Here is a 21889-nt window from a genome sequence, read left to right as displayed (position 1 = left end):
CACAGACTGGCAAAAGAAATGTAAGTCAATAATTAGGCATGCAAAAATATTTTGAGGAGTGAGTTGCTAAAAGCATCAAGACAGACTTGATTCATTCAGAGCAGGAAACCAGCTAGAGAGGCATTGAGGCCTTTGGATGACAGATTGCTGAAAGAAGATGGGGAAATGGCAGAGAAGTTTGATGACCTTTTTGCTTCCATGTACACTATGGAAATTGTGAGGCACATACCTATGCCACAGCCCCTATTTTTAAGTAGAGAGCCTGAAGAATTGAGCCAAATTGAGGGACCAGAGATGAAATTCTAGACCAACTGGGGAAATTAAAAACCAATAAGTCTCCAGGTTCTGACAGCATACACCCAAGAGTTCTAAGTTCTAATGTGAGATGTTGATCTACTAAATTCAGCTGCTGTACCAGAAGACTTGGGACTAGCATATGTGATAATTTTTAAAAGGGATCCAGAAGGGAACCAGGGAATTACAGGCCAGTCAGCTTAAAGTCTGTCCCAGGCAAATTAGTGGAAACTGTAACCAAAGACAGACTTATTACACATATAGAGGGAAAAGGCCTGCTGAGGGAAAATCAGCATGGCTTCTGCAAAAAGAAGCCCTGCCTCACCAACCTTTTGCTGTTCTTTGAGAAAGTGAACAAGCACGTAGACAACAGTGACCCAGTAGACATTATATACCTGGACTTTCAAAAGGCTTTTGTTAAGTTACTCCACTAAAGACTCCTGAGTAAACTTAGGAGTCATGGGATAGGAGGATGGGTTCCCTTACAGATTAAGAACTGGCTCAATGGCAGGAAGCAAAGAGTAAGAATCAATGGACAGTTCTCACGACGGAGGGAGGGAAGCAGTGGAGTCCCACAAGGATCGGTATTGGGGTTAGTACTATTTAATTTATCAGTTATCTGGGGCTAGGGGTGAGTAGTGTAGTGGCCAAGTTTGCAAATGACACAAAATTATTCAGGATGGTGAAAGCCAAGGCTGACCATGAAGACAACCTCCACAAACTGGGCAAGTGGGCAACCATGTGACAAAAGTTCAGTGTTGGCCAGTTCAGGTGGGTAGCCATGTTGGTCCGAAGCAATAGAATTAAGAGTCCAGCGGCATCTTTAAGACCAGTAAAGTTGTGTTCAAAGTATAAGTTTTTTGTGTGCACGCACTTCAGGTATCTGGTCACTGTATCTACAAGGACATTGCTGAATGTTCAGAGGAGGGCAAGTAAGATGATGAGGGGGTTGGAGCACCTTCCCTATGAGGAAAGGTTAAAGAGTTTGGGACTTCAGTTTAGAAGAGATGACCAAGGGAGGACACGATAGAGGTTTATTAAATTATGCATGGGGTGGAGAGAGTTGACAAAGATAAATTTTTCTCCCTCTCCCAAAAGACAAGAACTTGAGGGCATCCAATGAAACTACACTGAGAGTGATTAGAATATGGAATTGGCAGCCAGAGGATGTAGTGATGGCCACAGGAATATGGGGAGGGATGTTGGCTCAGTGGTAGAGCATCTGCTTGGTAAGCAGAAGGTCCCAGGTTCAATCCCAGGCATCTCCAACTAAAAAGGGTCCAGGCAAGTTGGCATGAAAAACCTCAGCTGGAGAGCCACTGCCAGTCTGAGTAGACGACTGACTTTGAGGGACCGAGGGTCTGATTCAGTAGAAGGCAGCTTCATATGTTCAATAGACAGCTTTAAAAGGAAAGCAGATGGACTCATGGAGAAGTCTTATCAGTGGCTACCAGCCAGGGTAACTGAAGGGAACCTCCATGTTCAGAGGCAGTAAATCTCTGAATCCCATTCCCAGGAGACAACAGCAGGGGAAGACCTTGGCCTCAATGCCCTGCTGCTGGACCTCCAAAGGAATGGGTTTGTCACTATGCGGGACCAGAATGCTGGACTAGGTGGACCACCAGGTCTCACGCAGCAGGGCTCTTCTTATGTAGCTCAAATCCTTAACAATCTTCCTGCCGTTCTGAAAAGCATTTTGTATGAGGTTGCTGGTAACGGGACATTAGACTGCCCCACCAAGGATGCATTTTGGAGCTTGGAGAACACCCCACCCCCCCCACCCCAAAAAAAACAGTCGTTCATATGTGGAATTTGATAGAACTACATTCATCAGCCACATAAGACCAATAATGCTAAACAATCGACACTGCAGTTTTTAAAATAAAAGGAACATGTTCTTCAAAAAAAGTCCCAAACAACAGGATTGAGGTACTCTACATGGTATTCGTTTTATGTCAACGTGGATTATACAAGGCTTTCTTCTCTGGATGTAGTTGTTAAAGTTATACTTAACGGTTATGGCGAATAACATTATAGTCATCTTAGAAAAATTACAATCAAAGCAAGCACGATGGAAGTCCTTGGCAGAAAAAACCACAACAATCCCCTTTTGTGTTTGAGAGCAATGCAAATCAAAACTATAAATAGACACAAATATTTCCATACAATAACTTCTACAGGAGTGATCTAGCCAAGATTCAGCACTCCGGATGGTTCTCAGCAAAGGAAAGAGCGGCGGCCAACCTCTTGCCATTAATACAAAAAATCTAGTAGTAAAATGTCTTCAAAAGGAAGGGAATTATCTCTGTCATTTATTCCACGTTCCATAATGTGGAGACATGGAACAGCTCTGTGGAAAGCCACAGTTTCCAGATCCTCAAGCGTTTTTGTTAAAAAGTGTGTAAAGTGGAAAACCAGCCTTCCCAGCTGACCCAACGAATTATGTGGCAGGGATCTGTGGCAATCCAAATTCATCCACCAACACGCCGTCCTGTGAGAGGGGAAAAAGCAGTTTAAATGGTGAAAGTCTCTCCCCGTGTCCAACTACTGAGAAATCTTCCAGATTGCCATCAGAAGCATTTAATTCTGTGGTACAATCCTAAAACATCTGCACAACTAACAGCAACCTTTGCAATAACTCTTCACAAACCAGGGCTTTTTTTGTAGCAGGAACTCCTTTGCATCTTAGGCCGCACACCCCTGATGTAGCCAATCCTCCAAGAGCTTACAGGGCTCTTAGCTCAGGGTCTACTGTAAGCTCTTGGAGGATTGGCTACATCAGGGGGTGTGGCCTAATATGCAAAGGAGCTCTTGCTACAAAAAAAGCCGTCACAAACCATTTATTAACATTTACTGTCTTCCAAAACACCCAGTTGAGCAGGCTTAGAAGACCTAAACATGGCCTTTTGACATTAGCTTTGATTTGCAAAGATAATGGAAGACGGAGAGATATCTACAGATGCTTGGCAGGAGAAATGCCAAACTAGGAGCATCTAGAGGAGCCAAAACCAAATTTGCAGGCATCAAATGGGATAGTTGACTTGATTTCCTTATAGACATACATACAGGGGTGTACTGGATCATTTAAAGACTATTCTCTCGCACATGTACACATGTGGATTCCGGAAGTTTTCTGTATCTATTATTATATAATTTTATATTAACTAAGCAGTAAATCACTGATGTGGTATTTGAGGTTAAACATTAGAAAGGTGAATACTCCGTTCAGGCATCGCAACAAGCCATGGCTTAAGCTAACCGTGGTTTGGAACTCAACTCTGATATAAGCATAACAGGCAAACCATCGTTTAGAATGGTCTCTCTGCTTTTGTTTTCAGTTCCCCACATTCAGCTTCAGAGGTTTGCTCATTCACTCCTGTCTCCGAGAGGCGGCAGCCTTTGGAGGTAGAGCAATGGTTGTAAATACAATTTGTCAAATCAAACAATGCAAACCCACTTCCAACTGGGGTTTCCAATTCCAACATGTGAGCAATTTGCAAATAACGGCTTGTCGTTTGGTGAGACGTCTGAGCTGGCCATTGTCCTTTCCCCGTGGCTTGATGAAATGTTGACGTGAGCCTTAACATCTCCTGTAGTCCATACAGGGGTGGCCGACGGTAGCTCTCCAGGCTATTTTTTGCCTACAACTCCCATCAGCCCCAGCCATTGGCCATGCTGGCTGGAGCTGATGGGAGTTGCAGGCAAAAAACATCTGGAGAGCTACCCTTGGCCACCCCTGCGTGACCAGGAGACTACCCAGAGCAGTTCTGATCAAAAAGCACATCTATTGCGATACTTGCTCCTCAGGGTTGAAATGCCAGAAGCAGGAAAAATACAGCAAAAATTTATAATCCTAATTGCATCATTTCAAGATGGGCTGTCACAATTCTCTAAATAGAGTTCCTTTGTTGACATGCTTTTAAGTTTTAAAAATCAATTCCCCAGCCCAGCTTCTAGCATCAAAAGTGGCAAGATCGTCGAGAAGACGGAAAGCCCAAAGGCTTTGCTGATGGCTGCAGTGCTACATATATTCAGCATTATATCGGCGTACCTTGTTTTTTGATTCGGTTGGCATGCCCTCTGGAACTGTGGGGACAGACGCCGCTTCATCCAGATAAGAACTATCCTCGTCAGCCAGAAGTTCATCCCCCAAAGCCTCCAATTCTGAAATGGTTAGAACACAGAATTCCTCTTGATATGCAACACACAAACGGAGGGCAGACCAATTTGCAAAATACACAACAAACTCAAACGCATGCAGAACACCACTTAAAATCAGAGCTCTGGCTATCACACAGCTGATATAAGTTTGCTAGTCCAGTGGTCCCCATCCTTTTTGGCACCAGAAACCAGTTCTGTGGAGGACAATTTTTCCACAGACTCGAGGGGGGGGAGTTTGATGGTTTTGGGATGATACAATTGGGCATTTTATTTTGGTGTGATGGTTAAGTGTGCAGACTCTTATTTGGAAGAGGTTTGATTCCCCATTCCTCCACTTGTAGCTGCTGGAATGGCCTTGGGTCAGCCATAGCTCTCAGAGAGTTGTCCTTGAAAGGGCAGCTTCTGGGGAGAGCTCTCTCAGCATCACCCACCTCACAGGGTGTCTGTTGTGGGGGAGGAAGGTAAAGGAGATTGTGAGCCGCTCTGAAACTCTGAGATTCAAAGTGGAGGGCAGGATATAAATCCAATGTCGTCGTCTTATTATTATTACTACATTGTAATATATGATGCAATAATTATATAACTCACAGCCCAGTTGCTAACAAGCCACGGACCAGTACCGGTCCATAGACAGGGGGTTGGGGACCCCTGTAGCTAGTCCATCCCAAGATGGCAGCATAGGTAGACATGTAATGATTTAAAGTTTTAAGGGTGTGCTTCTTTAAATGGTAAGTCGCAGAACAAGGTGGGAGGGGGGTGAAAGAGGGGGATGAGTAAGTGAGGTGCCTTCTTGGTGACTGAGAGTGTATGGGCAGAGCCAGTGGAGGGGGTGTGGAGAGAGAGAGAAGGCAGGTCAATCAGTCAGCAGTTAATAGCAGCCTACAGAGTCTGACAAAGCAGTCATCTGATCAGAATGTTATAAAGTGCTGTGAAAAGCACTAGGATACTAGGGAGGGAAAGTAGAACACTTATAGAAGACAAATGTTAAGTCCCCTGTTTATTTCCAATCAGCAGTAACCCATGTTTTACGGCTGAGGCCTGTGTTGTATCTTCTAAAGAATGTGAGACGGTGAAGCCAGTGTGTTCAAGGTCTCTGATCCTCCCTTCCATTTCCCAGGTCTCTCTTCCCCTTATTAGTTCCTGCATACCTTGTAGTATTATTAATGATGTAGAATTGTTATTCTAACCTGTAACCTTTCAGCAGTTTGAAATATGCCCACTGGCTATTAATGGCCATCGGCTACCTATATAATCCTTGTTCTGATTCTGCTAGTCAATTTCCACACTGACAGTGTCTATGAGATACCATGCTCCTTTACTATAAATGAACTTATTTGAAATACAAAGACGTTATTGAAAGACGTGGGGACTTAACCATTTAGAGTATTATAAGAGTGCGTGAGAAAGGATCTGACGGAAACCTGAGGTTAATAGGGAAAGATTTAACTGAGCGACATATAATAACAACTGGACAAGGTATATTCTGAAGAGGAGGAGGAGTTTGAGACAGAGGAGTGATTGTGACGAGAAAGAGTGCAGCTCCTCAATCAGAAGTTAATAACATACACTGTTTTATTCACTAAAGAGATAAATTGCAAAACATATTGAAACCAATACGTTTATAGTACAAATAAAGTTTTGTTTTTTGTTAACCCGGAGTCCCATGCTATTAAAACACGACAGTCTCATCCTTAGGACCACAACATACGAGCCACAGAGCCTGGGCACAAGAGTATGGGAAAGGAAGTGCAACCCTGGGGCCACATGAGATGGCAACAGAAGGATGTGCCTCGTTCAAGCCTCGAGACACCAAGGTCAAGATCCAAAATGTTTCCTTTTTTGGTAGGATCTGTTCCAGCTGGGACATAGGTGCAGAAACCTTTCCTATCATGCGGAATCTCAATTGTTTGTCCGAACGTTTCGGGGCCGAGAAATGTTTTACTACAAGCAAAAAGCAGGGAAAGGAGGATTGTGTGCAAGCCAGAATTTGTTGCTTAATTCTGGAAGGCAAACCAAATCAACTGTAAAACACCTGCTTGCTGTACAGTTTATTGTGACGTCTGTAGGCAGCCAGTCTCGCAGTCCTGGCGGAAGTGGACCTAGAAACGATCTGCAACTCACCCGCCTCCAGGTCATCTTCATCGATCTCTGGGGTTCCGTAACTACGGCCCAGGGCTTCCTGGATCTCACCAGCTTCTTCCATCATGTCCTCCAGCTGATCTTGCAAGTCCTGGAATGTATCGTAAAATGCAGACTCAAATGACACCAAGCACAAGCTACATCAGTTGGGCTTCTTTATCTACCGGATGTAAACTTTCTGCCAAGTTAACTCATGCAATTGTCCAATATTCAAATCCTTATAATTGCTTATTTTCAGGGCATTTTTGAGCAGGAACACACAGGGATGCAGTTCCGGCTAGCTTGGGGGGCAGAGGGTGTGGTCTAATATGCAAATGAGTTCCTGCTGTAGAAAAAGCCCTGTGTGAAACAATGGTGATGTCAAGGGTGTGGCCTAATATGCAAATGAATTCCTGCTGGGCTTTCTCTATAAAAAAAGCCCTGTTCTTTTTTCTTTTCACTCCTGTCCCCAGAAAAGTCTTAGCCTCAAAAAGCATCAAAGCAGCTGCCCAACTCATACAAGATATCATTTGTACGCTAATTATTCCTCAAGATTAGTGTGGAAATAAGATTAATTCCAAAATGACTGCAAAGGTATAACAGAAAGAACCTGGTTCAATCCTTACAGCAAGAGCTGACAAAAGATTACACAAATGAACCATATCCAAAAATGACACTCACCTCGATCTGATCAATTTTGACTTGCTTGTAAGCTTTTTTCATTTCTTTTACTCCCAATTTCATAGCATCAACCTGCAAAAGGAACCAGACGGCATTTACAGCCATTTGAGATATGCACAGACTGCAGAAGTCAAAACTGAAGCAGAAAACCCAGTTACCGTTGTTTTTGTGTCCTTCAGAGACTGGATGGTGTAATTGGCTTGCTCCATATTGAAAGACTGCTGGGCCAGGTTATCCCGCTGGTTTTCATACCTGCGTTCCAAACAGATAGTCTTCAGGCCCTGAGCCATCAACATCATTCATGTACAAAATTTGTATCCCACCTTTCTGCTCTGACAAGAGCTACTAAGATGGCTAACAATCTTAAAAATACATTATGAAATTACATTATAAACCCACTACAATCAACTTCCCACCCAAACACATATCATTCAAACAATATACAAAAGAAAAAAACCCCGAAAACATTAAACATTAAAATAATGGTTAGGAAGGAGGGATCATTGACAGAATGAAGAAGAAGACTGCAGATTTATACCCCGCCCTTCTCGCTGAATCAGAGACTCAGAGCGGCTTACAATCTCCTATATCTTCTCCCTCCACAACAGACACCCTGTGAAGTGGCTGAGAGGGCTCTCCCAGCAGCGGCCCTTTCAAGGACAACTCCTAGGAGAGCCATGACTGCCCCAAGGCCATTCCAACAGCTGTAAGTGGAGGAGTGGGGAATCAAACCTGGCTCTCCCTCAACAGTACTGCCAGCCTTCAAGCCTTGTTTTCTTTCAGTAAAAGGCAAGGAGAATGAGCAGGGATTCCGCCAAGGTTAATGGAAGACATCTCAAGTCCAGACCTGGCACCAACTACAAGAATGCCAAGTGAAACAAAAAAAGGCTTCACCCGCTGGCTGAAGGTGGCAACAGAAGGAGGACAGAAGAATCTTCTTGGGGACAGAGTTTCAGAGCTTTAGTGCCATGACTAAGAAGGCCTCTCCCAGGTTGCCACTTGCCTAATCTCAAAAAGTGGACCACTCAAAGTAGGGCTGGTGGGTTCATACGGGACTTAGGTGGACCTTCAAGGAATGTTGGTCCCAAACCATATAGGACTTTGAAGGTCAAGACCAGCACCTTGAATTATGCCAGAAACATGTCCCACGTTGAGCTGTTTGACTTCACAAGCTACTGCAATAGAGTCTGTCCTGCTTCCCAGAGAGAGACGTTTCCACCAAGCGCCTGCGCAATACCTGAGACCTTGTCCCCAAGACTCAGGGCAGAGATGGCCAATCAGCGGGCTGCATGTAAGCAGCAGTTCTCAGAGCAATTTTAGTTTGCCGGCCATCCCACTGATGAAGAAAAATGCAAACTGGTTTCATGTTCTGAACAATGGAGACCGCTCACCCTTTAATATTGTATCTCTCTGTCAAGCATGCATATTTCTGTGTGCCATGATGGTCCCTAAGACAAACCTCTCCTGCTCCCCCCTCTTTTACAACCTACGGGCAAGTAATAAATCCATCTGGCCCAAGGATGTTTAGATTAGCCTGGCTGGTAACAGTGCGATGCGCCTCTCCCCCAGATTCACACAGACAGGTCTTATCTGGCCTCAGAGAAAGTGTGAGAAAGGGAGATGTTTTTAATAGCCTACATTCCTTAGTAATAAAAGATATACTATGTAGTAACCTTTGAACCTGTGACTCAAATTGCATCTGTATGGTACCCTTTGAAGCTATCCTATAAAGTAACCATGTAAGTCTGCGTACGTCATTACTTCCAAGGAGTCTGTCCTTGGCAAAGCTATGGAGTTTCTACAATAAAGCAACTTTTGATTAAATAACAAAAGACTGATTACTGAGAAATATTGATGCTTGACACTCTCTGTGCATCACGGCCCAACTATACGTTAGGACAGGGGTCCCCAACCCCCGGGCCATGGACCAGTACCAGTCCATGGCCTGTTAGCAACCAGGTCATTTGTATAATTATTTCATCATATATTACAATGTAGTAATAATGAGACGACATTGGATTTATATCCTGTCCTCCACTCCGAATCGCAGAGCAGCTCACAATCTTCTTTATCTTCCTCCCCTACGACAGACACCCTGTGAGGTGGGTGGGGCTGGGAGAGCTCTCCCTAGAAGTTGCACTTTCAAGGACAACTCTGTGAGAGCTATGGCTGACCCAAGGCCATTCCAGCAGCTGCAAGTGGAGGAGTGGGGAATCAAACCCGGTTCTCCCAGATAAGAGTCCGCACACTTCACCACCACACCAAACTAACAGAAATAAAGTGCATAATTGTATCATCCCCAAACCAAAAATTGTCTTCCACGAAACCAGTCCCTGGTGCCAAAAAGGCTGGGGACCACTGCCTCAGGAAACCTGCAGCTTCGATGGGCACACTGCTCGTGATGCCAGCATTACAGTGGGAGGGTGGAACTGCAGCACCATGCAGAGGACTGTCATATTCTTTTCAGCATCATGACGTTAATCTCGCACAGCGCTCACCCCAAGTGCAAACTCAAAAAAAAAGAAAACATATCCCTTTGCTTACAGCGTGGCAGCCGGTGTTTACGATGCAGAATTTTGTGAGAAAAGGTTTTCTGTTTCTATATGCAAAGCACTGACCCCAAAGAAAGGGTACATAATCCAAGTGCTCTCCTAGAACAGCTCTGAGTAGACTACTTACAGATGACCCAGGAACACGGCAGGGACACCGATCAGCCCACCCAAGAGCCTTATGCTAAGCTACTAAGACACAGTGAGAAGCACAACACTCGTCAAGGATGTAACTTAAAGCGTAGGTGGTGACGTAACACACAGCAATACTTGTTGGCACGCTTTTAAAAATGGAAGCCATGATCACTCCCTGGGTCAACAAGCTTTCATTAGAGTTTTCAGTCAAAAGCCTCAACATTAAGAACTAAAGAACACATCAGTATCTCTGACGTGGGACACCTCCATCTTTTCATTTTCCTGGCTTGCACGTTCCTGTTTCTTTGCTGGCTGGGCACAGAGACTTCTGGGATGGGTGAACGAGGGGGGGGGGGGGGCAGGGCTGTTCCCTCTGGCTCTGGGCAGAAAGCCCTGAGAAGGCGGAGGCAGGCTCCCCTTGACCCAGCCACCAATCATGCAGATGTGCTGACAGGAAGAGGAAAAGTGACAGCTTGCACACCGTCCAGTCTTAGTCAGAGCGGCAGGAGAGGCGAGCTGGATTGCAGGCTCTGGGCTGCCAGATAGTTTCCCATTTTATCCTCATAACAACCCTGCAAAGCAGGCTTGGCTGAAAGGCGCTGGCCCAAGGTCACCCACAGCCAGGTGGGGAGTGGAACACAGATCTCACCAGTTTTTGCCCAATTCTGTAACCACTGCCCCACACTGGCTTGGCCTCCTCTTCTCTTCAAGTGCATCTAAAGATCCTGGCTTCTCCTCCTGTCATCTTCCTCCCGGGAACCTTCTCTCCTTGCCTACCTCTGTGTCTGTCTGCTGCTGAGCAACAGTGCAGAGAACCGAGACCGCAGTAACAGTCAGTGCTGTGGACTTGGAACAGGTTAAAAAGCTAAAGGTAGTCCCCTGTGCAAGCACCAGTCGTTTCCAACTCTGGGGTGACGTCACATCATGACATTTTCACGGCAGACATTTTTTACGGGGTGGTTTGCCATTGCCTTCCCCAGTCATCTACACTTTCCCCCCAGCAAGCTGGGTACTCATTTTACCAACCTCAGAAGAATGGAAGGGCTGAGTCAACCTGAGCTGGCTACCTGAACCAGCTTCCGCTGGGATCAAACTCAGGTCGTGAGCAGAGGGTTCCAACTGCAGTACTGCAGCTTTACCACTCTGCACCATGGGGCTCTTGCCAAAAGCTAAAGGTAGTCCCCTGTGCAAGCACCAGTCATTTCCGATTCTGGGGTGATGCTGCTTTCACAATGTTTTCACGGCAGACTTTTTACAGGGTGGTTTGCCATTGCCTTCCCCAGTCATCTACACTTTCCCCCCAGCAAGCTGGGGACTCATTTTACCGACCTCGGAAGGATGGAAGGCTGAGTCAATCTGAGCCGGCTACCTGAGCCCAGCTTCCGCCGGGATCGAACTCATGTCATGAGCAGAGAGTCTGGACTGCAGTATTGCAGCTTTACTACTCCGTGCCACGGGGCTGCTTGGAACAGGTTAGATCCACAGTAATGTAAGGAAAAGCCCCAGCAGCAGCTAGACTTTTGGTTCCACTTCCTGAAAGGAAATCAGTTTTTCAGAGGAAAAGTAAAGACGAACTGAATTAAACTTACATTCGCTTCTGTTTCAACACCCGAAGTGCTTTCTGCTTTACCATGTTCTAGAAGAGAAACAATAATGGGGATTAACAACTCAGCTGCTGAAGACAGACCGCCCTTGCCATCTGACAGTTGTTGTTTTAAAACTTAACGTATCAAGTTTCTGCTCCAATGAGCTCAGGAATGCAAATGTTAACATTCTCTGACAGCATTAACAGACTGGCAGCCTGATGTACGAAGCGCTCAAGTGAGCGAGCCTGACCAGCAGCTCCCGCCCTTCCTCTCCGGGGGCAGGGTTCCAGCTCCTCTTCCCCCTCCCACCAACTGAGCTTCACCACACCCCTAAGAGGTCACCCAGTCAGGGTCACGCACTGCGGACAAGCTCAGGCCTCAGATACTGAGACAACACTTGAACATATGAGGGATCCTAATGAACATATGAAGCTGCCTTCTACTGAATCAGACCCTTGGTCCATCAAAGTCAGTATTGTCTTCTCAGACTGGCAGCGGCTCTCCAGGGTCTCAAGCTGAGGTTTTTCACACCTATTTGCCTGGACCCTTTTTTTGGAGATACCGGGGATTGAACCTGGGACCTTCTGCTTCCCAAGCAGATGCTCTACCACTGAGCCACTGTCCCTCCCCACTTACAGGGGGGAAGCAGGTAGTGGCATTTCTAAAAACTTGGGAGACATTTTTTAAAAAACCAAGCAGTAAATCCACACGCGTTTCTGATTTTATAAACATACAGAAGGCATGCCACTTTGGTATTAAAACGAAACCCGCCGAACTGGGTGAAGCCTGGTATGGCGTGAGTCACCTTCACCCGGCCGCCCACATCTCACCTTTGCAGGCCCTTCCCTCATCTTTTTCATCTGATCTTTGTACTTCACCAGCTCAGCATCGAGCCTCGAGATTTTCTTGTCGATAGACTCTGCTCTGCCATCCACCTTTAGCAAGAACGAGAAAGAACAAAAGGGGCGGGGGAGACACACAACTTAGTAACGGCAGAAGCATCTGCAGACGTTAAAGCCGGGGTGGAAATTAGAGCAACCTTTAGCCGCGGCAAGTTGGCCAGGTAGCAATATGCACTCTTCATATACCATGTATGATCCATAGCGTGTGAGGAAGGGCTGTCCACAAGAAACTTAAACATTAAGGATCAGGGGCCAAACAGCCACTGGGCCCCTCAGCTACCAACCTATTAGACACAGAAGTCCTCAACATGATGCCCATGGGCACCACACTACCCACTGACAGCTCACTTGGGACCCATCAAGTGCTTTCAGCAAATGGGGAAGAGTCATGTGGGAGTGTAGATTAAAACAGCATTGCAGTAGCAGCTGTCACCGCAGTATTTGTTTTATTCTCTTTCTCCCCGTTTCCCCTGAGAATATTTTAAATTATCCCCCCCCCCCCAAACACACTCTTGGCCTTCTCCTGTATGTTGTGGCTCCACCTCCTGCAGCAGCCATGTTGCGTTTGGCTTTGCCCCCTGAGGAAGCCATGTCGTGAGGCTGCGCCCACCACCCTGTGTCAGAATTGCTGGACGATGTAACTCTGGGTGCAAGAGGATCTGGGAGGGAAAGGGTTAAGAGAATTCTCACTGGGGTATCAAACCAAATTTATTTTACTGCTTTAGAAGATATTGGATTTATATCCCGCCCTCCACTCTGAAGAGTTTCAGAGTGGCTTACAATCTCCTTTACCTTCCTCCCCCACAACAGACACCCTGTGAGGTGGGTGGGGCTGGAGAGAGCTCTCCCAGCAGCTGCCCTTTCAAGGACAACCTCTGCCAGAGCTATGGCTGACCCAAGGCCATGCTAGCAGGTGCAAGTGGAGGAGTGGGGAATCAAACCCGGTTCTCCCAGATAGGAGTCCGCACACTTAACCACTACACCAAACTAGCTCTCTTTTAACACCACACTGGCCATCATTTACAACTAAGAATTTTAAATTGTACTATTTGGTATATTTATGGAATTAAAAAGGATAAATGCCTTCATTTTCTACAAGCAAACTGCAAACGTACTTGAGAGAGCCACCGATTTCTGCAGGCTCCGCTCTCCTAGCAAGGGAGCTTGATTTTTGCCATCTGAGGGGCGAGACAAATATGAGTTGAAGGTAACCCCCCTCCCCCCCATTCTGCAGTAAAAAAAAAAAAAGTATTATCTGGACAGAAACACTTTCTTATAGTTGCAAATAGACAGGGCTCCCATCACATCTGAATATACAGTTAAAGCCTGTAGCACTGAAAACACTGGACTCTTATTAATTGTCGCCCAAAGCATTCACACTTAATAGGCATATCCTTGAAAATATGCTGCAAACGTTTACAATGAACATTGGAATTATTATCTAATGACACAGATCATCGGACATGAAAGCATACAGTAATTTTCGAACAAGGAAAGCCTTGTCTTACAAAGCATTTCATTCAATCGTTCAAAGGAAACAAATATTTTATAGGCGGGTTTTCCCCCATCGAATCACAGAGTTGGAGGGGGCCATGCACGCCATCAAGTCAAACCCCCCCCCCCCCCGCTCAACGCAGGATCAACAAAGAGCGTCCCTAGAGCTCCCCCAATTTTTCCAGGATTTTTTTCTTTGAAATTTTTTTTTTAAAATGCCCTTGGAAGAAAACTTCCCCCCCCCCTGACCCTGGCCCTCCAATTTCTCATTAGCACCACCACAAAACCCAACCCTAAATTCTTCATACTTTGTTATAATTTCATTAGAGCTATAACAAGTGTTATACCATGTAAATAAATAAATATCGAGTAACTAAAGACAAAGATGGGGGTTCCAGATCAAATCAAGCCTCAGTTCTCTCTTGCAGTGATGTCAAACATGCAGCCCGGGAGCCAAATCAGGCCCCCCGGAGGGCTCCTATCAGGCCCCCAAGCAACTGGCTGTCATCTGCTTCCTTCTCCCTCTCTCTTGCTTCCTTCTGCATCTCTTGCTTTGCCAGGTTTGCTCAATCACACAGGAGCTATAGAGCAAAGCCTCTGTTTTCTCCATTGGCTGAGGCTCCTCCCTTGGGGAGGAAGGGGGAAAAGGCAGAGCTTGCTTTGCCAGGCTCTCTCAATCACACAGCAGAGCTACTGAGCCAAGCCCCTCTTCCTTCTATTGGCTGAGGCTCCTCCCCCTCCTGGTCCCCTGGGGAAGGAAGGAAAGAGCCAGAGCTTCCTTTGCCCAGTTCCCTGGATCCCATGAGAGAAATACAAAGAAAGCGCCTTTAAGACCAACAAGTGCTAACGTTTTAAGCATGTTTTAAGTTTTCTTTAAAAAATATATTTAATTGTGTTTATAAAGTTTATATCTCTGCTACCTAATCTTAAGTAGGTACACACATGGCCTTGCCCAACAAGGCCCGGCCTAACCTGACATGGCCAGCCCAACAAGGTCTCATTTATGTGAGATCTGGCCCTCATAACAAATCACTCCACAGGCTGTTGTACTTTGGTCCCATTATGAGAAGACGAGACTCACTGGCAAAGACAAACATGCTAGGAAAAGTTGAAGGCAGGAGGAAAAGAGGACAGGCCCAACATAAGATGGATGGACTCAATAAAAGAAGCCCCAGCCCTCAGTTTGCAAGACCTGAACGAGGCTGCCTATGAGAGGATTTCTGGAAGACATTTATTTCATAGGGTCGCCTTGTCAGAAGCGCACGCAGAAAACGTGACTCACTGGAAAAGACCAGAATGTTGAAAAAGTTGAAGCCAGCAGGAAAAGTAGACCCGACATGAGGCGGATGGATTCCAACAAGGAAGCCCTGGCCCTCAGTTTGCAAGATGGTGAATGACAGAATGCTCTAGAGGACATTATGCACCTTTAAGACGAACGAAGTTTAATTCCACATTTAAGCTTTCATGTGTGCATGCACACTTCTTCAGATTCACGCATGCATACAAAAGCTTATACCAGGGATAAAACTTTGAGGGTCTTAAAGGCGCCACTGGACTCAACCTTTGTTCTGCTGCTTCAGACCAACACGGTCATGGCTACCCACCTGAATCTTCTCTTCTTGTATTATTTCCTGCTTATCTTGCATGCTTAAACCATTTTAGTTACTGTACTACTTTTTTTTAAGTATGTTACACGTGCCTTTCTTGAAAATGTGAGGGGGGGAATTAAAATCCATTATAACTCTGAAGTTTAAAAAATGTGACTCTTGCTCCAATTCTTAAACCATTCTAACTGCACAAAGGAAAATAACTGCCACAAAGGAAGTCTTAGCTCGGAAAATAAGGCTCTGCTGTAATTAGCAGGAGGCTTATTTAGCAAGAAGCGGGTCAGGTCTAAACCTAAGGAGCAGACGGCTTCATCCCTGGAGATTATCCTGTGCATCTGAAATTCTGCCCCCATGAGGTCTCCTGTAATCAACGGGATGAGACATCGAATAAGCAATCTACTGTCAAGAGTCACTCCATTTTGTTTTATTCCAGTCTGTTCCTCTTGCCATATGTATCCAATTATACAACGCTAATGCTGTGCTTTGAAGCTTCTTGCTGCTTATCTGAAGGGAGGGTGGCATGTCTGGGAACTGGCTAGTTACTACACAACCAAGGTCAGGAGAGCTGGAGAGATGTAACCAGGGGGCTGATAACAGACACCTGGGGCGATGAGAGAGTAGCAGAGAACCCGCGCAAAATTCCCCGCTTTAGCTTCGTTTGAATTATAACGGTCAGAGCAAAGGTTTACAAGGGTGAGGAACTGGCGGGATAGGCAGTTCCGACAAGGCCTGTATCTGCTCATGATGCTGGAATAAAGATCTTGAACTATACTTGTTGCTCGCGCGGTCGTATTGCTCCAGGAAGGGCCGGATGGCCAGCTGCACCCGTGCACATACTTGTCCCAAAAATTCAGCCCAACCGAGCGTTACAATAACAGCGTACATAACGCCACCAAAGTAAGCCCCTTCCAAGCGGTGTATGGATATGAAAGCAAGCCATTCCCGGAGCTCCCACCTCCCTCATTGGTGTCAGACAATGGAACTTCAGATCAACAAGACTTCGATTTGATACAAAGTATAGGTTTTATTAGAGAACTTCTCACCCTGGTCTGGTCTAATAAAACCTATACTTTGTATCAAATCGAAGTCTGGTTGAGCTGAAGTTCCATTGTCTGACAGTCGGCTCCCACCAACTTCACAGAATGGAGGAAAGGGATAGCGGTGGGATGGGCAGTTATCAGCCAACAACTGCAGAGGGCGAAGAGGCATACAAGACTTGATACGATAAAAAACACTCTGAACTTTGGGACTTAGCAGTGGGAGACAAAGTGTATATTTCAACCAAGCATTTACCCAATGCACCCAACTGCAAAAAGTTGGAGATGAAGTATTTGGGGCCTTTCCCGATCAAATGAATTATAAATAAAGTGACTGTTGAATTAGAATTGCCAAAAAACCTTAAACATATCCACCCTTGTTTATATGCCAGTTATCTGAAGGAGGACCCTGGCCCCTCATCATGGCACCCCCAGACGGAACCCCCCCCCAACCCTGGTTCGTGGTCAGATTCATCACGAAGTGCAGAAAATTCTCAATGCTAAGATCAAATGTGGTGAACTGTTTTACTTTATCAAATGGACTCACTTCCCCTTAAGTCAAGCTGAATGGGTCAGCTCCAAAGATACGAACTGCAAAAGATCTGATTAAAGACTTTTACAACAAGCATCCTGATAAGCCCAGAATGTCAAGAGTCACTCCATTTTGTTTTATTCCAGTATGTTCCTCTTGCCATATTTATCCAATTATACAATGCTAATGCTGTGCTTTCCTATGCTAGCTTTGAAGCTTCTTGCTGCTTATCTGAAGGGAGGGTAGCATGTCTGGGAACTGGCTAGTTACTACGCAACCAAGGTCAGGAGAGCTGGAGAGATGTAACCAGGAGGCTGATAACGGACACCTGGGGTGATGAGAGAGTAGCAGAGAACCCGCGCAAAATTCCCCGCTTTAGCTTGGCGCGCTTAGCTTGAATTATAATGCTCAGGGCAAAGGTTTATAAGGGTGAGGACCTGGCAGGATAGCCAGTTCCGACAAGGCCTGTATCTGCTCATGATGCTGGAATAAAGATCTTGAACTATACTTGTCTTTGGGTCTGACATCTACTAGGATTGGGATTACAGATATCTGAATCAGCATGACACATGAGGTATGATACAGAGTGCAGATGCAGTGCAGAAAATTGGTATTACGTCATCAAAACAATGCAGTGACAAGAGTATTACACACAACAAACGATATGTTCTATATACAGTGGAGTAGTCAACAGTCATTTTACCTTTATAAAGCGCTTTCCTGAACCATTCTGTGATAGCACTGCCCTATAACCTTTTTTAGAAATGCTCCTGAAGCTGTCACAGTGGAATTATAGGACTACCAAGAGCAACAGAGTTGAATTTGGGATGCAAACCAGGTTTTCTAAGAGAAGAATACTTTTAATTCTTGTGGCTATATTTGTTTCAAGAACGTCCAGATAAGATGGACTGAGGATAAGGAAGAAGGTCTCCTGGAAGCTGCAGAAGAAGGCTAGTGGGACAAGGCATGGAAGTCTTTCCCAACATTTCACATGCGAATCAGTAACTGATGAAACATTTTCAGATGGTTTTCCGCAAACATGAGAACAGGACGTGAAGGAGGAGGAGCAGCAGCAAAAGGGGACATTCCCAGTTTAAGACTGCATATCCCACACTGCATCCAGGTAAAATGCAAAATTTCAGTTTCTCACCATCTAATAAAAGGAGTGCATTAATGGGACATAACCCTGCTTCCATTGCACTCCCCAAAAGCGAACTCAAGCCAATGGGCCTCCTTGGGCAAAGGAAAGAACATGATAAACAGGGTTTTGTAAATGGTCACTTGCATGACTGCCTGGCTAGTACGACTGACCTCCACCTTATCATGCACGTAAGACTCTGCAAATTGGGAAGAAAGCAGATTCATTTTTTCCTTTACGGCTACCAATGAACTATACACTACAGTCATAAGTAAGTGTGGATAAGCAGCCTAGTCAACTTTTGCAGGATACTTAGCCTTTGAGAGGTTTATGTGGTTTTTTGGCAGGCCTATGATTCAGGACTAACCGATTTAACATTGACATCTTCCTTATACTTTAAGGTGTGCACCTGAGATTTAACTCGATGGTGTATCAACACCTTGGGACTTTAGAAAGACAGAGCTGAATCTCAATTCTAAGAAAAGGGCAACTAGATGACCTGGGAGCTCATCCCTACTTGGATTCCATGAGTTCCTAGTCTGGAGAACCACTTCTATTAATTTTAACTGCCTTATACAGACTACAGTAACGGCTGGCAACCTTTATGGACCAGGGACTCACAGCCAATCCCAAACTGCACAACAGAGCATGGGGGTGACCAAGCTCCTCTCCTTGGACCAGCCAAGCGGAATAGAAAGTTGAGAATACCAGAGATGCCCTGCTAGATCAAACCTGGGTCTTTCTAATTCAGTGTGTCAACCAGCTGCCCTGAAGCGCCACAACAAAGAATGGGAGACTGTGGTCACTCTGCCCTGATGTTGCTTCAGGGGCTGACTACCTCTGAATGTGGAGATTCTCTGGAATCACCATGGCTAAAGCCAAAAACTGTTGCATAGGTGAGGGAAATGAAATTTGTAGAAATTCTCCCCTCACACCCTTTCCAAGGAAAGGACATTTTCTGGCATCTGATCTCTCTTTCACACACACAGACACACCCATATACCTCTCCTCTCTCTGAGAGTTGTCAACTTCCTGGTAGGTTGCAATAAGTGAGAGAAGTCACAGTGGAGTATAGGTAGGGCCTTGCGGTATTCCAGAACATCAACTGTTCTCCAGACTATAGAAATCAGTTCCCCTGGAGAAAATGACAGTTTGGGGGGGAGGGGATTGTATTCTATGGTACACCATAGAAATTGATCTCCTAGAGTGACATCACTTCCCTACTGAGCTCCTTCCACTCCCCAAACCCCACCCTTAGCTCTCCAGGAATTTTCCAACCCAGAGCTGGCAACCATACTGCTAAGATTCCCAATTGGGAAACTGCTGGGGATTTGGAGAGCAGTCCCGGGGGGGGGGGGGAGAAAAAGAAACGAGTATAAGACTTTCTGTTGCATCCTCCTGAAGCCCCCATATTCTCCAGGAGAGGTGTTCCCTGAAGGCCAGCTATAATTCTGGGAGAGCTCCAAGCACCACCTACAGTCTGGCAATCTGACACTGTAGGGCTGCCAAATCCAATTCAGGAAATATCTGGGGACTTTGGGGGTGGAGCCAGGAGACTTTGGGGGTGGAGCCAGGAGACAAAAGGGGTGGAGCCAGGAGCAAGGTTGTGACAAACATAATTGAACTCCAAAGGGAGTTCTGGCCATCCCATTTCAAGGGACCACTGCACACCTTTTAAATGCCTTCCCTCCACTAGAAATAATGAAGGATAGGGGCACCTTCTTTGGGGGCTCACAGAACTGGACCCCCTGGTCCAATCCTTTTGAAACTTGGAAGGTCTTTTGAGGAGAGGCATCGGATGCTATGCTGCAAATTTGGTGCCTCTATCTCAAAAAACAGCCCCGCCCCCCCAGAGCCCCAGATACCTGGGGATCAATTCTCTATCATCCCCTATGGGAATGGGTCTCGACAGGGAACAATGGAGCGCCCAGCAGACGCCTCCCTTCCCCCCTCCCGCTTTGTGATGAGCCTGAGGCGGGGGGAGGGCCTTCATACCGGGGGATCCCCCGCCCCCCCCCGGGGCTTGGCAACGCCAGCCCTGCCCTCCTTCCCTTGCTGCACTGAGGTGAGGAGGGCGCCGGCAGGTCCGGATCCCAGCAGAGGCCGCTCAGGACGGAGGGGGGGGGAGTGTTTCCATGGTAACGTAACCCAGCAACCCCCCCACTGACCGTGCCGATACAATCCGTCAGGTTGGGGGGCGGCGCCTTGGGCTTCGACTTCCCGAAGAAGCGGTTCATGGCGGCGGGTCTCTCGGGCGCTCCCCGGAGCCCCAAAGCCGGACGGAGGAACCAGGAAGTTTACGCCGAAAAGCCCTTCGCCCTCAGGAAGCCTCCGACTGCGCCTGCGCGCTCGCCACACACCCCCCCGGCACGGCCAACTAACGCGCGTGATGACGTCACACAGCCGCCCGTCGAGCGGTGTGGGCGGAAGGGTCACCTGAAGCTACTCTTCCGCCCTGCCTAGAGCCGGAAGTGGGATCGCGCAGCGCTGGGGGACGGTCGCTTGTTTGATGAGGACAGAACGACGCGCCCACTGACAAGTTCTTATAGGACCCAGGGGTGGCTAAACCGCGGTTCGAGAGCCGCAAGCATAGGCAGCTTCAAGAGGGGATTGGATAAAATATGGAGCAGAGGTCAATCAGTGGCTATTAGCCACAGTATGTGTGTGTATGTATACACACACACACATATATATTGGCCACTGTGTGACACAGAGTGTTGGACTGGAGGGGCCACTGGCCTGATCCAACAGGGCTTCTCTTATGTTCTTATGTGACACAGAGTGTTGGACTGGAGGGGCCACTGGCCTGATCCAACAGGGCTTCTCTTATGTTCTTATGTGACGCAGAGTGCTGGACTGGATGGGCCACTGGCCTGATCCAACAGGGCTTCTCTTATGTTCTTATGTGACACAGAGTGTTGGACTGGAGGGGCCACTGGCCTGATCCAACAGGGCTTCTCTTATGTTCTTATGTGACGCAGAGTGCTGGACTGGATGGGCCACTGGCCTGATCCAACAGGGCTTCTCTTATGTTCTTATGTGACACAGGGTGTTGGACTGGATGGGACATTGGGCTGATCCATCATGGCTTCTCTTATGTTCTTATGTGACTCAGAGTGTTGGACTGGAGGGGCCACTGGCCTGATCCAACATGGCTTCTCTTATGTTCTTATGTGGCTCTTTCACAGATACTGTGTGGCTCTTGAAGCCCCCGCCACTCTGTTGGCCAGCTTGGAGAAGGCATTCATCTCTTTAAATCACTTCTCTAAGCCAAGCCAGCTAGCAGCTTGGAAAATACATTTAAAGTTGCTTTCTTTCCACCTTTCTCTCCACCACCTACCTACCTTCCTTCCTTCTTTCCAGCTCTCAAGCATCTGACATTCATTCTGTGTGGGCTCTTAAACGATGAGCAAGTTTGGCCACCCCTGTTATAGGAGAATAGCCGCAACAGAGGTCAAAAACTGTTGGAGCTCTCAGCCCATTCAGTTCTACAGCTAGAGGGTGAATCAGAGACCCCTCCTTCCTTTCACCCACTGAATCTGAGGTTGCTAACCTCCAGTTCCGCTGAAGAGAATGCCTGCTTCGGAGGGTGGACTGTATGGCATTGTAGCCCATTGAGGTTTCTCTCCTCCCCAAACCTCCAGGAATTTCTCAA

General features: G+C 46.5%; 1 protein-coding gene across 1 annotated transcript; it reads right to left on the bottom strand.

Moving 5' to 3' along the window:
- Nucleotides 1-2218: 2218 nt before the first annotated feature.
- CHMP5 (charged multivesicular body protein 5) lies at nt 2219-20715 on the bottom strand. The gene is made up of 8 exons (XM_060247816.1): nt 20403-20715; nt 12355-12459; nt 11528-11574; nt 7413-7506; nt 7255-7326; nt 6577-6685; nt 4346-4458; nt 2219-2785 (listed from the first exon to the last, which is right to left on the bottom strand). The coding sequence occupies exons 1-8, from the start codon at nt 20469-20471 to the stop codon at nt 2735-2737; spliced, it is 660 nt and encodes a 219-aa protein (XP_060103799.1). The 5' UTR covers nt 20472-20715; the 3' UTR covers nt 2219-2734.
- Nucleotides 20716-21889: the final 1174 nt, after the last annotated feature.

Source organism: Heteronotia binoei, chromosome 10 (assembly GCF_032191835.1).
Source record: "Heteronotia binoei isolate CCM8104 ecotype False Entrance Well chromosome 10, APGP_CSIRO_Hbin_v1, whole genome shotgun sequence".
Lineage (NCBI taxonomy): Eukaryota > Metazoa > Chordata > Lepidosauria > Squamata > Gekkonidae > Heteronotia > Heteronotia binoei.
Note: the sequence above shows the minus strand (reverse complement) of the source record. Positions and strands in the feature narration are given on the sequence as shown.